The sequence below is a fragment of the Balaenoptera ricei genome, chromosome 5 (assembly GCF_028023285.1).
Source record: "Balaenoptera ricei isolate mBalRic1 chromosome 5, mBalRic1.hap2, whole genome shotgun sequence".
Classification (NCBI taxonomy): Eukaryota; Metazoa; Chordata; class Mammalia; order Artiodactyla; family Balaenopteridae; genus Balaenoptera; species Balaenoptera ricei.
The window spans coordinates 52,808,475-52,823,087 of record NC_082643.1 but is presented as its reverse complement, the minus strand read 5'-3'; the positions used below and the strand labels follow the sequence as shown (position 1 = coordinate 52,823,087).

The following is a 14,613-nucleotide window of genomic DNA, read 5'->3' as shown; positions in this document are numbered from 1 at the left end:
TATGTATTCCTCATTTTAGGGATATTCATATTTTTACATACAATAGAAAATCAGAACTTTGAACTTGTGATATTTTCAGATAGGTCTTTAATATAAGGATAGCTTTATGTTTCTCTCACCACTTGATCTATATATACCTTTCTGGGGACAAGGCAGTTTTTTATTTATCACTAAAGCCTTTCTTCCTCTTATTTTTCTCTATATGTACTTCTGCCTCAAGGCAGAATCAGTTCTTTAGCTACACACAATAATATTGCTCTAAATATGAATTTTAAAAATGTGTCTTTTTAAAAAATTAATAAATTCTGTCTTGAGCAGCATATTTTCCCTAAAGTTATAATTACTTGCATAATAAAAATTAATGGGGACAGAAAGGATTCATTTAATGGAATATGCATTGAGACAAATATTTCTAGAACAAAAAAATCTATATTTTAATACAATAACAACTAATGCATGGTAGATTATGTTACTCCTCAGTTTTGAATGGTATCTACTAAAAAGCTGAACCTCTCAAAAAGGAGCAGATCAAATGAGAAACTATATGAACACTTCCCTCCCTAATGTGAATTCACTTGCTACTTAGAGGATATTTTTCCTTGAGTTTTTATTATAATGATTGTTCTCCTAGCCTTTAGCCTCAGGTGGAAATAGGAGTTATGCTCATTCATTAAAGTCATTATCTTTTTGCCCTTCTGTTTTATCCACTATAAGTGATAGTGTGACAGTTAATTCTTATGGAAATCACACATAGATGGTGAAATCAAGGGAAGCTCTCTAAATCTGAGAAAAATGTGGATTTTTATATGATTTACTAACCAGGGCTTACCAAGATATTAATTCCTTATACTATTCTTTGGGTATAAGGAAAGCAAAATTCTGCCCAGCAATTTGACGCCTGCTTTCTTTCACTTAGCACACTCTCTTTGGAGATAAACTGTGTGCAGTTGCATCCCTTCGTGAAACCTATGGTGAAATGGCCGACTGCTGTGCGAAACAAGAGCCTGAGAGAAATGAATGCTTCCTGAAACACAAAGATGATAATCCAGACCTCCCTAAGTTGAAACCAGACCCTGATACTTTGTGTACCGAGTTTAAGGAAAACGAACAGAAGTTTTGGGGAAAGTAAGTAATCAGATTTTTAAGCTTCAAAATTAAAAATTATGGAATAGGTCAAGACTCATTATAACAATTACTATTATGAAAAATATTATCAACATTAAGACTTGAAGCTTTTGTTCTAATGACAATTTTCAAAGAAATAATATATGATACTACAAAACTCTACACGATGAAAAAGTCAATCAAAGATCTTTTGGAGTCCATCAAAACAGGATATGATCTGTATGAAAATACTGGAAGTTGACATGTATTAAAATATTATAAAGATATATATATTTAGTATTCTCAGAATTTATTTCATTTTAGTCAATAACATATCACTGATATTTAACTAATTTACGCATGTGTATATATTTATATGTATATATATGTATGAGTTTAACATTTTCACTGACTCAAAGAGTGACAAAGGCAAGTTCATCATGTGCAAATTGAGCTTAACTGGTAAATTAGATGTCTTTAGATTTTGGAGGTTCTGGGGAGAATGTAGATTACAAATGTTCCTGCAATACTGTCTGCTATAGAAAAACGGCTGTCTGTTTTTTGTTTAAAACTTTAGATACCTATATGAAATTGGCAGAAGACACCCCTACTTTTATGCCCCAGAACTCCTTTACTATGCTCATCAATATAAAGGAGTTTTTGCAGAATGCTGCCAAGCTGCTGATAAAGGTGCCTGCCTGATACCAAAGGTATTCCCCAGAAGAAGAATAGAAGAACCAATTCATAATCAAATCTCAGTTTTGGGACATCTTCTGGTTAGATTTAGGAAACCTAAGCCTCCAATAGAAACTTCTTTACATGGTCAAAAAAGCCTTCCTCCATCTTTTCCCCCGCAAATATCTTTCACCTTTTTTGAAGGCCTATGTCTTCCACCTTCCACCTTCTAAGATTTGCCTAAGTGGATCTGGTAGAGGGAATCGCTGTGTATGTGTCTAAATATCCTGCCTCTTTTAATAGTGCAAGTCGCTATAGTGAAATACGGAAAATCATGTTTAAAATTACACAGCAAGGGAACACAGTTTTTGTTTCTCTTTTCATGAGACTTTTTTATTCGGAAGGGAATTTAAAGTAGGGGAGAATTTAACTGCATCTAGAAGCCTGGATTTATTCATTCATTCCATAAATATTTACACTGCATTCTCTTTTATAGGGAGTTTATTGATGTTATGAGAGTTGGTGGAGGAGGCATTGAAATGGGTTATATGCAAAATTAAGTCAGCAAAGTTCTGTTCCCTGGGATATTAGTGTACTCTGTCCTTCCACTTTTCCTTTCCGTTCCCTTTTCCCTAGCAATGCGTCCATGCTGGTTCTTAACTACCTGGAGGTTTCCACTATGAGCAGACTAACTTTTCCTCTTCCTACAGAACAAAATAGTTATTTGCCAATAGTGATACTTGGGAATTTAGGGGTAAATTCTCTCTTTAAAATTCAATTTGGCATAGTCTCATCTGAGCTTATGAAGGGGTGGTCTGCGTAAAATTTTTCTTTTCTAATTTTTCCAAAATTGTTTCTTTTTGCAGATTGAGTCTGTGAGAGAACAAGTACTGGCTTCATCTGCCAGACAGAGACTCAGGTGTACCAGTATCCAAAAATTCGGAGAAAGAGCTCTAAAAGCATGGTATTTTAAACTTAGTTTGCATTTTTATAATGATGTAAATGATGATGGTTCAGTTGACAAGACTGTACACTTGCATGTCATTTTACACAGTGCTTTCACTTATATCTTTTTGGTTGTCTAATAGGTAGAAATTTGACAGAGGTGAAAACCAGAGCATCAGTAACAATTTGTCATTATTTTTTTATCATATCTTTTCTAAGTAGTCAAAGAATCTAGAGGACTTTTTTGTTCTTCTAGGACAGGTGTCTAAACTCCCATGTATTTATAATGATTGTGATCTTAGTATAATGGTCCACTGTTTTTATAAAGCTGTAGTCAGGGTCTTTAATTTTATCTCCCCTCCACCCAGTTATCTGAAGTGTCTGCTTGTCTTTTTATGTTCTGATAATTAATTTCAGCCATCAGGTTTTCTTCTCATTTTCTTGTAGCACCAGTTCTGCGCTTAATGTCTTGTTTTTGCCTGGGCCTCTGTATTTATATTATTAGCTAGCTCTAGAAGCATCCTTCAGTATCTGAGCCAAGGAACTCCCCTTCTCCATCTCCCACACCCCTGCCACCAATCCCTCGCTTCTAGTCAACACGAACAGGAAATAAAATGAAAATAGATGTTTTTGCAAACTCTCTAGAAACTGGCACTTGAACTATCTTTGCCTGTCATCCCTACCATCTATACCACCAAAAGCAACCAAATCAATAAACGAAACAACCTTAACATGAAATGATACATAGTTAAACAGGCTATGATTGGTTTGGGGGAAGAAGTGTCTTTTATCAGATTTAGGCAACTCCGAAATGATTTGGGAAAGCTTGTGGATATTAGCCTTTTACATCTTGTCAGTGAGCTGAGAGATTATGCTGAATCGATTTCTTGGTAAAAATATGCTGAATCAAAACTCTCTAATTTTGTAGAAGTTATGAAATTTCTTTTCTCAGAGACCTTTGGAAGTCAGGAAGAATGTGTTTTAGTTAATCAAAAAAAGGATAACTGGAATTTGTATGGCACTTCCCAGTTCATAAAATGCTTTTTTTTTTTTTTATTATCTAATTTAATCCTCACAACAATCCTTTGGTTTAGCATGTTGTTGTGACTCTGTAGAGACTGAAGCTCAGAGAGGCTAAGTAACTTGCCTAGGGTCACACTGTTAATAAGCTATAAAGCCAGATCTGGAAGTCAGCTCTGGGCTCCAAACCGGATGCCACTCAGCATGTTGCCTTTTTTAGAATCCCTCTTTGCTTTCTGCTTTCGTGAATTGCTGGACTTCTAACAACCATACACACTCCTACAATGGATAATTAGGCGCTAAGGAAACATTTTGCCCTAAGATAACAACTTGGTTCAGAATTAGCATTAAAATAAGAACTAATAAATCTTACAAATTATTTCTCTCTGTTATTTTATCCTAAATTTTCTTGTTATACGTAATATTTTCCTAGTGCTTTCATATAAAATGTTGCCTGTTAATAATATTCTGATGGGAGAATTTTCTTCTTTAGGTCAGTAGCTCGCCTGAGCCAGAAATTTCCCAAGGCTGATTTTGCAGAGGTTTCCAAGATAGTGACAGATCTTACGAAAGTCCACAAGGAATGCTGCCATGGTGACCTGCTTGAATGTGCAGATGACAGGGTAAAGAATCCTCAGTATCCTTTTTGGTAACTTACTTGCTTAAGTTGGTAGAATCAATTTGTTTAGCATCAGAACAACTGAGAGTGGTCTGAGATAGTTTTCTATGCTCGAATCTGCTCAATACTAGCCTTGCCTTGAGGTTCTTTCCTTCTTTCTTTCTCTCTTCCTTCCTTTCTTTCTCTCTTCCTTCCTTTCTTTCTTTCTTCCTTTCTTTCTTTCTTTCTCTCTCTCTCTCTCTCCCTCCCTCCCTTCCTTCCTCCCTCCCTTTCTTTCTCTTTCTTCCTTCCTCCCTCCCTTTTTCTTTCTTTCTTTCTTCCTTCCTTCCTTCCTTTCTCCTTCTTTCTTTCTTTCTTTCTCTCTCTCTTTCTTTCTCTTTCTTTCTTTCTTTCTTTCTTTCTTTCTTTCTTTCTTTCTTTCTTTCATCCTACTCAGTAAGTGATCTGATAAACTCATTCAGTAATGTGTAATCCCTTTCATTCATATTCTGAGAACAAAAGCTTAAAACTGAAGTAAGACAGTTACAAAGGTAGATTTCTAAGAAGATTTTTTAAGGAGGTGGGAGGAGTTGGAGAAAGGCTAGAATCTGAAGAGACCTTTGGAAATTATGTAATTTTTTGCTCTATATTCTCTCAACTGTCTGTGTTAAAAATACTAATATTTAGCATATCTCTTTTTCTCAAACTGAAAAATATGACCAAATACCAGAATCCTAATCTCTTAGGACACTTCCTGGAAAATTTAAGGCAGATATTTTACATGTGTAAGTAGGGTCTGTGACTATGATCTTGACTAATTTTTCAAAAATCTGTAACACTTTTTTTAGTTTTTTGGTTTCAAGATGCCTGCACTTAATTTGTGGGGAATATTTGGAAAAACAGTACTGAGTTTTAGTTTAAAATTTAAATGCTTTAACAGTAGAAATATAAAATTAATAAATAACTGATATGAGACCTTATTACTGACTAGTTTTTTTTCAAATCAAGTGGAAATGTTTTAGTAGTTCTATCTGTGTCTCTAGACTTAGCAGTACAGACTGAAAATATTCACAGAAGGCAGGTTGGTATATGTATGGTCTTAGAATACAGTGAACTTGTTTTGCCAACATGGTAAAAGTCTAGGGAGGAAGCACAGCAATGCCAATTTACGTTGAACAGTTTCCATCAACTTGCTTGTAGGCGGATCTTGCCAAGTATATATGTGAAAATCAAGCTACAATCTCCGCTAAACTGAAGGAGTGCTGTGATAAGCCTCTGTTGGAAAAATCCCACTGCATTGCTGAGGTGGAAAAAGATGAGTTGCCTGAAAACCTGTCCCCAGTAGCTGCTGATTTTGCTGAAGATAAGGAAGTTTGCAAAAACTATAATGAAGCAAAAGATGTCTTCCTGGGCACGTAAGTGGATAAGGAATGATCTTTTATAGTTTTATATGGTCTCAGGATTTAGGAAATTATTCTAGGCTTTCCTTTGGAATTGCTACAATCTTCATGTTGCCTACAATGTTTCTTTATTCTTTCTTCTCCCAGTCTTTAAACATTTTTGGAAAAAATTAATTTTAAAAATTGTCGTAAAATAATACATGCATATAGCAGATGCTCAATTAATAGAGAAGAGTACAAAGTAATAATAAAAGTTCATTTTTACACCCCCATTTCATTCCTTACTCCTTAGGAATATTTCTGGAAATACCTGTAGAAATATTTCGTGTATACATAAATTATATACATATTATCCATTCATGCATTCATTCAAAGAGTATTTCTTGAACTTATATATCTGTGAATATATGTAATACATCTTTATGTCTCTATATCTATCTATCTATCTATCTATTGATATATCTGATGTCAGCAAAGAACTATAAAGAGAAGTAGAATGTTACCAGGTGCTTTATATTTGGTTAAAAAGACCAGAAATCTGGTAGCATGGCAAGGCAGCATTAAATGACAGCAATTAAATGACAAAATTGATGATTATATAAAGTCAGTAAGTGTAGTGATAAACTTTGCATTTTTATTGCTCAATTATAATAGTATTCTGTGCACTAAATAATATTTCATAAAATTACGTACTCATCAAAAATTTACTCATACAGAGAGGAAAAAAATTAAGAATATATCTCTATTTATCTATCAGAACCTTTTTGAGGTGTAGTCCGAATCAAACAAATTATGCCTAATAGTAACGGGTGTCATTCCTCAGACATTTAATATGTGCCAGACCGCATGTGTTTCACATAGATTATGCCATGTATTTCCCACAGTTCACCTTGTGAGATAGGTACTATTATTATCCCCATTCCACAGAGGAGGAAACAAAGTCTTGATAGTTTTAATAAGTTGCCTAAGGTGATATAATAAAATAAGTGGCAGAGCCAGGATTTGATAGCTTTAACTCTGAACCCCCAAGTCCTTAGCCACTAAGCTTTACTGCATGGGGTTTAGTCAAATTCAGACCTTTAGGATATGAGTTACTTTTGTGGTTAATTATGGGGTTTTTTTTGATGTTTTATTTACTTATTTATTTGTCTGCACCGGGTCTTAGTTGCAGCATGCATGTGGGATCCACTTCCCTGACCAGGGATGGAACCCGGGCCCCCTGCATTGGGAGTGCAGAGACTTAGCCACTGGACCACCAGGGAAGTCCCAATTATGTGGTTTTTCTTGCTCATTTGTCCAACTAAATCTATTTTATTGTCATCTTAATTAGGTTTTTGTACGAATATGCGAGAAGGCATCCTGAGTACTCTGTCTCATTGCTGTTGAGAATTGCCAAGGGATATGAAGCCACACTGGAGGATTGCTGCGCCAAAGATGATCCTCCCGCGTGCTATGCCACAGTGGTAGGTTTCTGGAAGGAAAAAAATATAGCTCTTTAACTGATGATTCTAATAACAGGAAAGAAAAATAACGCAAGAATGTTACATAGTGCAATTTAGATTTTTTCTTAAGATGGTTTCAACTCTGTGCTTTTAAACATTATAGGAATAATAGCCTTAAATAGAAAGATCAAAGAGAGCAATCTCTAATTTCACAAAATCTTGACCATGCTTTTTCTCCTTTTTACACTCCTGAGAACAAAATAAATTTAAATGTTAAGAGATTTAACTTAGATATAAAGAAAGTTAACCTGATTCCAAGTTTTATTAAGTATCAAGAATTAGTATCATAAGAAAGATAGTGAAATCTAGTACTTTAGAATATTTTCAAATCCTTTTTTGAGACAGTTTAGGGATGGTTTTACAAGAAATTAAGTGCGGAGAGGAAATCTGTTTTGAGAATATTTAGCATATTTCGCTATGCTAAAATAGAATTTTATCATGTTTGAGATATTTAGCACTCCTAGCACATATAGTGGTGTGCAAATTTAAGAATCAGAGGAAAGTCATTTTTTCCTCTACGAAGAAACTGGTTATACGCCAAGGGCCACACAGGAACCGATGACCAAGGGAAAATCTCTTATCTCAGAAAGCTCAGGATCCAACTAGAGAGATGGCTTAATAATGATGATACTTACAATCATAGCCATCATTTATTGAGTTTTTACTATATTCCAGGCTATGTTTTAATTTCATTAGCTCAGGTGGTTTACAGAGCAGTTCTCTGAGGTGAGTACCGTGTTCATCTCCATCTTAGAAATGAGGGTTCTAAAGCTTTGAGATGGGAAGTAAAGTTGCACAACTAGAACCTGAGTCAGGTTGGCCTGGCTCAAACATCAGCAGTTGCACTCCAGAGTCTGAATGTTCTTAATCACTTATTTCATATGGTCTCATCAAATAAACAGTTTGGACATATTATAATAGATTTGACATCAAAAATCTATTTACATGGCTTTGGGCAGAAAGGAGGAAGGATCTCACTCTGCCTAGAAGGATGAAAAACATCCTGCATCTGGTCCTCAGGGAGAATGTTGTAAACACAATTCTTGTATTTTTCAGTTCGAGAAACTTCAGCCTCTTGTGGATGAGCCTCAGAATTTAATTAAACAAAACTGTGAACTTTTTGAAAAACTTGGAGAGTATCTATTCCAAAATGCGTAAGTATTTTGGCTTATTGACTAAATTTTTCATGTTCATTTCGTAAATATTTAAGCCAATTTATAGACCACCTATCAGAACTTTTTTTAAAAAATAGATTTATTTATTTTATTTATTTATTTTTGGCTGCTTTGGGTCTTCCTTGCTGCACACTGGCTTTCTCTAGTTGCGGAGAGCAGGGGCTACTCTTTGTTGCAGTGCACGGGCTTCTCATTGTGGTGGCTTCTCTTGTTGCAGAGCACGGACTCTAGGCATGCAAGCTTCAGTAGTTGTGGCTTGCAGGCTCTAGAGCGCAGGCTCAGTAGTTGTGGCGCACGGGCTTTGTTGTTCCGCGGCGTGTGGGATCTCCCAGACCAGGGCTCGAACCCATGTCCCCTGCATTGGCAGGCGGATTCTTAACCACTGCACCACCAGGGAAGCCCTATCATAGAACTTTTAATCTTGAAAATAAAGTATCATTTCTAATCACTCTCCATCAAGAAAGACCAGAGAAAATGAAATAAAATAGTTGATGGGATGAAGAGGCCTATATTTGAGTGCAGTTTAAAAAATTGGGCTCTTAAGTCTGGGAGGAAAAATATCAAATCTTGGGATATGAGAACTGAGGATGCCATTTGAAAGTTAAGAAATAGTTTATGAGCAAACAAAATATAGCAATGCTTCACAGAGCAGAAAATAGTAGGTCTTCAGTAGCAGTAGCTCAATAAGATGATGGATTAATGTCCCAATTAAATAGAGCCTTATCTGTGGAAGTTAAGACAGGAAGGGACACATCATTTAGTTATTTATTGTTCAGCTTACACATGTTAGCACTCTTCTACCTATAGGTGCTAGGAATAACAACAATGAACAAGACATAGTCTCTTCCCTTGAGTAGATTATGGTCATACATTGGCTTTCAATGGTGATTAGCATTCTTAGTAAATGATTATTACATGCTAGATACCACATCATGTTGGTCGCATACTTTGCTCCTTTTAATTTAATCCTTGCACCATCCCTTTTGAGTCAGGTATATTTCCTTCCATTTCATGGGTGAGAAAATTCATCCGTGTTTTTCAAATTTAGTACAGTGCTGATGTATGTTAAGCTCTCAGTAGGTTTTATTGAAAGAAAGAAGCAATTAATAAATATTTTAATGTCACTGAATTACAATAAGTTAAGCCACTTTCCTAAGATTAGCACAGGTAGATTCAAAGCTAGGCTTAATTAGCTCTTTAGGATAAGATCTTCTCCCACATTACCCCGCCAACCTTGAGATGATAATTTTATGAATGGAAAACCATCTTAGTGGATTTTGGCTAAGTGATCTCTGCTTGACCTGATGTGTTAGAAAAAGACAGTTTCTTGCCTGGCTGAAAACACATGGATTATGTTGTTATAGGCTCATAGTTCGTTACACCAAGAAAGTACCCCAAGTGTCAACTCCAACTCTCGTGGAGGTCTCAAGAAACCTAGGAAAAGTGGGCTCTAGGTGTTGTTCGCATCCTGAATCAGAAAGAATGTCCTGTGCTGAAGACTATGTGAGTCCTTTAGAATATAATAAAGTTAATAATGATGAAATTTTGCTTTTAGATATTGACAAAGCTAACTTTCAGAAGCAAGGGTGGGCTAATGTGTGTGTGTGTGTGTGTGTGTGTGTGTGTGTGTGTTTTGTGTATATGGTAATGGCAGCCAGGATTTGGTCACCTGTATTATCCTGACCATCAGAAAGAGGTTTTAGATAAGATTCCAAAAATGATAAATTGTTTTGAAAAAATTCTGTGAATTTTTAATGTTCCATCCTGGGATTTTCTGAATTTTTACTTTCTTTGGATCTTTAATGTATCAGTATAAGACTATTTCTTCCCTACTCCAAGACATGTATCAGGATTCACCTCAACTTATTTAATCAATTATTTTCTCAATAAATTATTCTTAAAGTGTAGACATATTTAATTAAAAGAGAAGACTTTTCCAAGTCCCTTATTACTTGTAGTTCTAAAAATAAGCAAATCGTTGCCTCAAATCAACCTAGGATTCAATGTTGCTAGTTAAAATATAACATTTGTTTTGGTCCTTTGGAAGGTAGGAGTTCATGGAAAACTTTTCATTATGCTTCCTTTGAACTTCTGCTCTCCTGCCTGATTTTAGCTGTCCTTGGTCCTGAACCGGTTGTGCGTGTTGCACGAGAAGACACCAGTGAGCGAAAGAGTTACCAAATGCTGCACGGAGTCCTTGGTGAACAGACGGCCATGCTTTTCTGCTCTGACAGTTGATGAAACATATGAACCCAAAGCTTTTGATGAGAAAACATTCACCTTCCATGCAGATTTATGCACACTTCCCGAGAATGAGAAACAAATCAAGAAACAAATGTGAGGAGTACTTCATTACTGCATGTGTTTGTAGTCTTGATAGTGAGAATTGTAAATTAAAATGAGCAACTTTTCCTTAAGTAGTGATTATATTCCTTAAGTACTTAAGTATTGACCTTATGAAGCAGATAAAAGTGTCAAGAATAAAATGCATAGCATTTTGTTTTCTTAGCAAAAGAAAAAAAAAACAGTACCATTCAGAATAATCTTGTGGATAAAAGCTGCAGTAGAATAACAGCTTAGGCTAGGTCCAGTAGAAAAAACTGAACTGATGCATTTTTGCAGATAGCAAATTAGTTAGTAGAAATCATATGAAAATTTAATTCTAGGCATGAATGGTTATTTTCAGTTTGTTCTATGGGGACGCACAGACAAGGTAACCCCTCAAGATCTGACTTTTGAGAATGGAACTTGGATTAAAAATATCTGGGATTTTGAGTTCTGAGGCATGACTCCCTATTGCTGTCACAAGGGGTTATAACTGCATGAAATTTAGCAACGTAAATTTGCTATTATCTCTGGTGGATTCTGATCATGGACATAGACTTAAAAGTAATATTGCAAAACCTGTCATGCCCATGTGACTCTTTCTCTAGCACTATTGTCTCCGTAGATGTCAATGAAAGAGAACCACCCACTCCCATGAATTGGATAGTTTTATTTCCTATGGGCGCTCCACTATTAACTTTGAATGGGGCAAATTACAAAAACCAAATATAAAGATTCTCAGATTAGAAACTTTTTAAATGGAGCCCAAGATAAGTAAGTTTTTCAGGATCATTTTTAACTCTTCAATTTTTAAAATTCCATATGGCATAACTTCCAAAATCTGAATAACATATAAATGCAATGACATCATCCCCTCCAGTGATTTACTGAAGAATGATTTGTTGAGATTTACTGACACTACAAATGTTGAGCAATTTACATTGATTACTTAATTTGATCCTGCCACTGACCCTGCGAAGGTGGATTTTATTATCCTCATTATGCAAATGAGAATATTGAAGCTTATAATGGTAAGCCTGGGCCTCAGGTCCAGAGTTGTCTGGCTCTAAGACTTGGAATCTTAAGTAGCAGTGCTACCATTTTTACCATCTCCATTTTTCTGTAGTGAGTAAACATTTTTTTCCGTTTTTTTTTTTGTTTGTTTGTTTTTTGTTTTCTTTCAAATGCAGTGCACTTGTTGAGCTGGTGAAACACAAACCCAAGGTAACAGAGGAACAACTGAAAACTGTTATGGGGAATTTTGCAGCTTTTGTAGACAAGTGCTGTGCAGCTGATGTCAAAGAGACCTGCTTTGCTCTGGAGGTACTGGAGTTGTTTGTCTTCATTTTCATATGTCTAATTTCCTTTGCTGTTGCATTTGATCAAGCTAGGGGTTAGTGGTTGAAGTATCTGAAAGACATTATGTGCAAGTAGAACAGGAATCTTATCCTTCATACAATTGTCTTACCAAATGACTGAAATAGCTCTTTTTTCTTTTAAATCTCCTGCTGCACTATAGTTTATTACTAAGTGTTTGTAATGTTTGTTCTGTTTCCAAAATTGTGATGTTTATGAATATAGATAGAAATATTTCTAAAGCCTGAGATCTCTTGGTAGAGACATCATCAAACCAAAACATTAATTTATTTAAACATTTTCTTGAAAATGCTGGTTTGTGATTTGGTTGAATCTGAATGTTTATTTTACAGGTTAGTGGGGAAATTTATATTTAGATGTCTGAATCATTTAATATTCCCCCTATGACTTGACAGTAATTTTTTTATTCCTTTGGGGACAATGATGCTGGTGAGCTTCCTCCTAGAGATTCTAGTACTAAACTGTTAGTAAGGGATGTAATGTACATAAAACTACTTTGTAATCACCAATGGCTGTATAAATGTTAATTTTTTACCCTAATAGTGGTGCTAATATTTTCCCCACATCTGTCATTTCTTTGTATTTAGGGTCCAAAACTTGTTGCTTCAACTCGAGAAGCCATAGCCTAAAAAGAACACAACCACAAGCATCTCAGGTAACTACACTTTAGATTTTTTTTAAAACTAATTTTAATAGTTATTATTAAAATAGCAAAGATCAACTGACCAGTGCTAACCACTGTCCTAAACTCATTATATATATTAACTTCTTTACTTCTCAAAATAGTTGCCTGAGTTGAGTACCATTATTATTCCCATTTTGCAGATGAGAAAATGAAGGCATAGATCAAGAAATAGGTTAAGTAATTTACCCAAGGACTACCCAACCAGTGAGAGGCGAAGCCAAAGTTAAAAATTCAAACCAGGGCTTGAGAGTTAACCACTGGCCTATTCTGACCCAATGTGACACAGAAGACAGAGTCATTCTACTAAGTACTGGCTCAGCAGCGGGAAACTTTAGGCAATAGGCTGGACCATATGAAAGTGCATTTTTTGTATGTACAAAAACAGTTTAATATCAATGATTTCACATGGTTCAACCATATAGCTCAAAAACAAATTCATTTCATTGGAGAATATGATAGGTCTACCTTATGTGAACTTTTATTACAAGTAAATAATTTGCTACTAAGTTTACAATGTGTCAACATGCTGAGCTTTAAGAGCATTTCTCTTCTTATGACAAAAAGGCCCGCTTTAAAATTTAGATGTTTGAACATAAACATTTTTTACCCATTTTGGTATAGTATTTTGGGGGAAATTATAATAAAAAATAGAATGAACTTCCTTTTTGAAACAATTTGTCCAACTATTTTTTAGCATGAATTATTTTCATATTTTTCAAACTGTGATGTTTATTCCACTATTAGATTTTAACTTGCTCTTTGCCTATATGGTAATACCTTCATATTGTGCATTCAGGAAAGGAACCAACTTCATATCTTTGCAAATTTGGGCATTTCAAAATGTGATTTGTTTTAGTCCTAAATGGCAAGATTTTCTTCCTAGAGGTCTAACTTTGAGACGACAACTTTTTTGTTTGTAATTAACTTAGGTAAGAAGTAGGTGTTGGGAATTCCCTGGCAGTCCAGGGTTAGGACTCCACGCTTCCACTGCAGGGGACACGAGTTTGATTCCTGGTCCAGGAACTAAGATCCCGCAAGCCGCACTGCGTGGTGCAGCCAAAAAAAAAAAAAAAAAAAAAAGTAGGAGTTAAGTAAATGACCCTGAGAGTTAATGATGAAAATCCTGTGTGACGAAGAGAGGACTTTACAATCCTTATAGCTGTGTCCCCTCCCCTAGCCCAACAGAAGAATTCAGCTGCCATGAATCTAGGACAGGCTTGAATTGTTTTCATCGGTGGAAATTGCAGAAAGGCAATCTAAGCAATTTGGCATTCATTTGAATAGACTTGAAAAAACACATGCCATTTTATAAACAGTAATTATATTTATCTTTTTGTTTTTCAGCCTACCCTGAGAGTAAGAGGAAAAAAAGAGAAATGAAAACTCAGAGCTTATTCATCTGTTTTTCTTTTGTGTTGGTGTTAACCAACACCCTGTCTTAAGAACACAAATTTCTTTAAATATTTTGCCTCTTTTCTCTGTGCTACAATTAATAAAAAAAATGAAAAGAATCTAACATAATTGTCCATGACTGTTATTTTTCAAAGATGTGTTGCCATCCTGAAAATTTTGTAGGTGCTATGAAAGTTCCACTGTTCTCTCCCCATTTCAGTGGAGGACTTCTAGTTCCTTATGGGTTAATTATGTAAAAGAAACATTAATACTGTTCTGAGTTATGGATTATAAGCATTCAATGTAATATTTTGACATTATGATAATTCTGGATAAAAGAATAGAAACTGTGGTATAGGTAAGGCATACAAAACAAGGCTTCTTCTTACTACTAAGACTCAATAATAAAGGTGGG

General features: G+C 35.2%; 1 protein-coding gene across 11 annotated transcripts in view; it reads left to right on the top strand.

Annotated features, from left to right (window-relative positions):
- ALB (albumin) overlaps nucleotides 1-14,303 on the top strand; it is a 135,536-nt gene extending 121,233 nt beyond the window's left edge. For all 11 annotated transcript variants that reach the window (XM_059922865.1, XM_059922866.1, XM_059922864.1 and 8 more), the window contains 12 exons: nucleotides 917-1,125; nucleotides 1,682-1,814; nucleotides 2,646-2,743; nucleotides 4,238-4,367; nucleotides 5,543-5,757; nucleotides 7,073-7,205; nucleotides 8,301-8,398; nucleotides 9,784-9,922; nucleotides 10,533-10,756; nucleotides 11,935-12,067; nucleotides 12,709-12,776; nucleotides 14,151-14,303. In XM_059922865.1, the coding sequence (XP_059778848.1) occupies nucleotides 917-1,125; nucleotides 1,682-1,814; nucleotides 2,646-2,743; nucleotides 4,238-4,367; nucleotides 5,543-5,757; nucleotides 7,073-7,205; nucleotides 8,301-8,398; nucleotides 9,784-9,922; nucleotides 10,533-10,756; nucleotides 11,935-12,067; nucleotides 12,709-12,750 (1,554 nt within the window). In that variant the 3' untranslated portion in view covers nucleotides 12,751-12,776; nucleotides 14,151-14,303. The remainder of the gene's footprint in view (nucleotides 1-916; nucleotides 1,126-1,681; nucleotides 1,815-2,645; nucleotides 2,744-4,237; nucleotides 4,368-5,542; nucleotides 5,758-7,072; nucleotides 7,206-8,300; nucleotides 8,399-9,783; nucleotides 9,923-10,532; nucleotides 10,757-11,934; nucleotides 12,068-12,708; nucleotides 12,777-14,150) is intronic.
- Nucleotides 14,304-14,613: the final 310 nt, after the last annotated feature.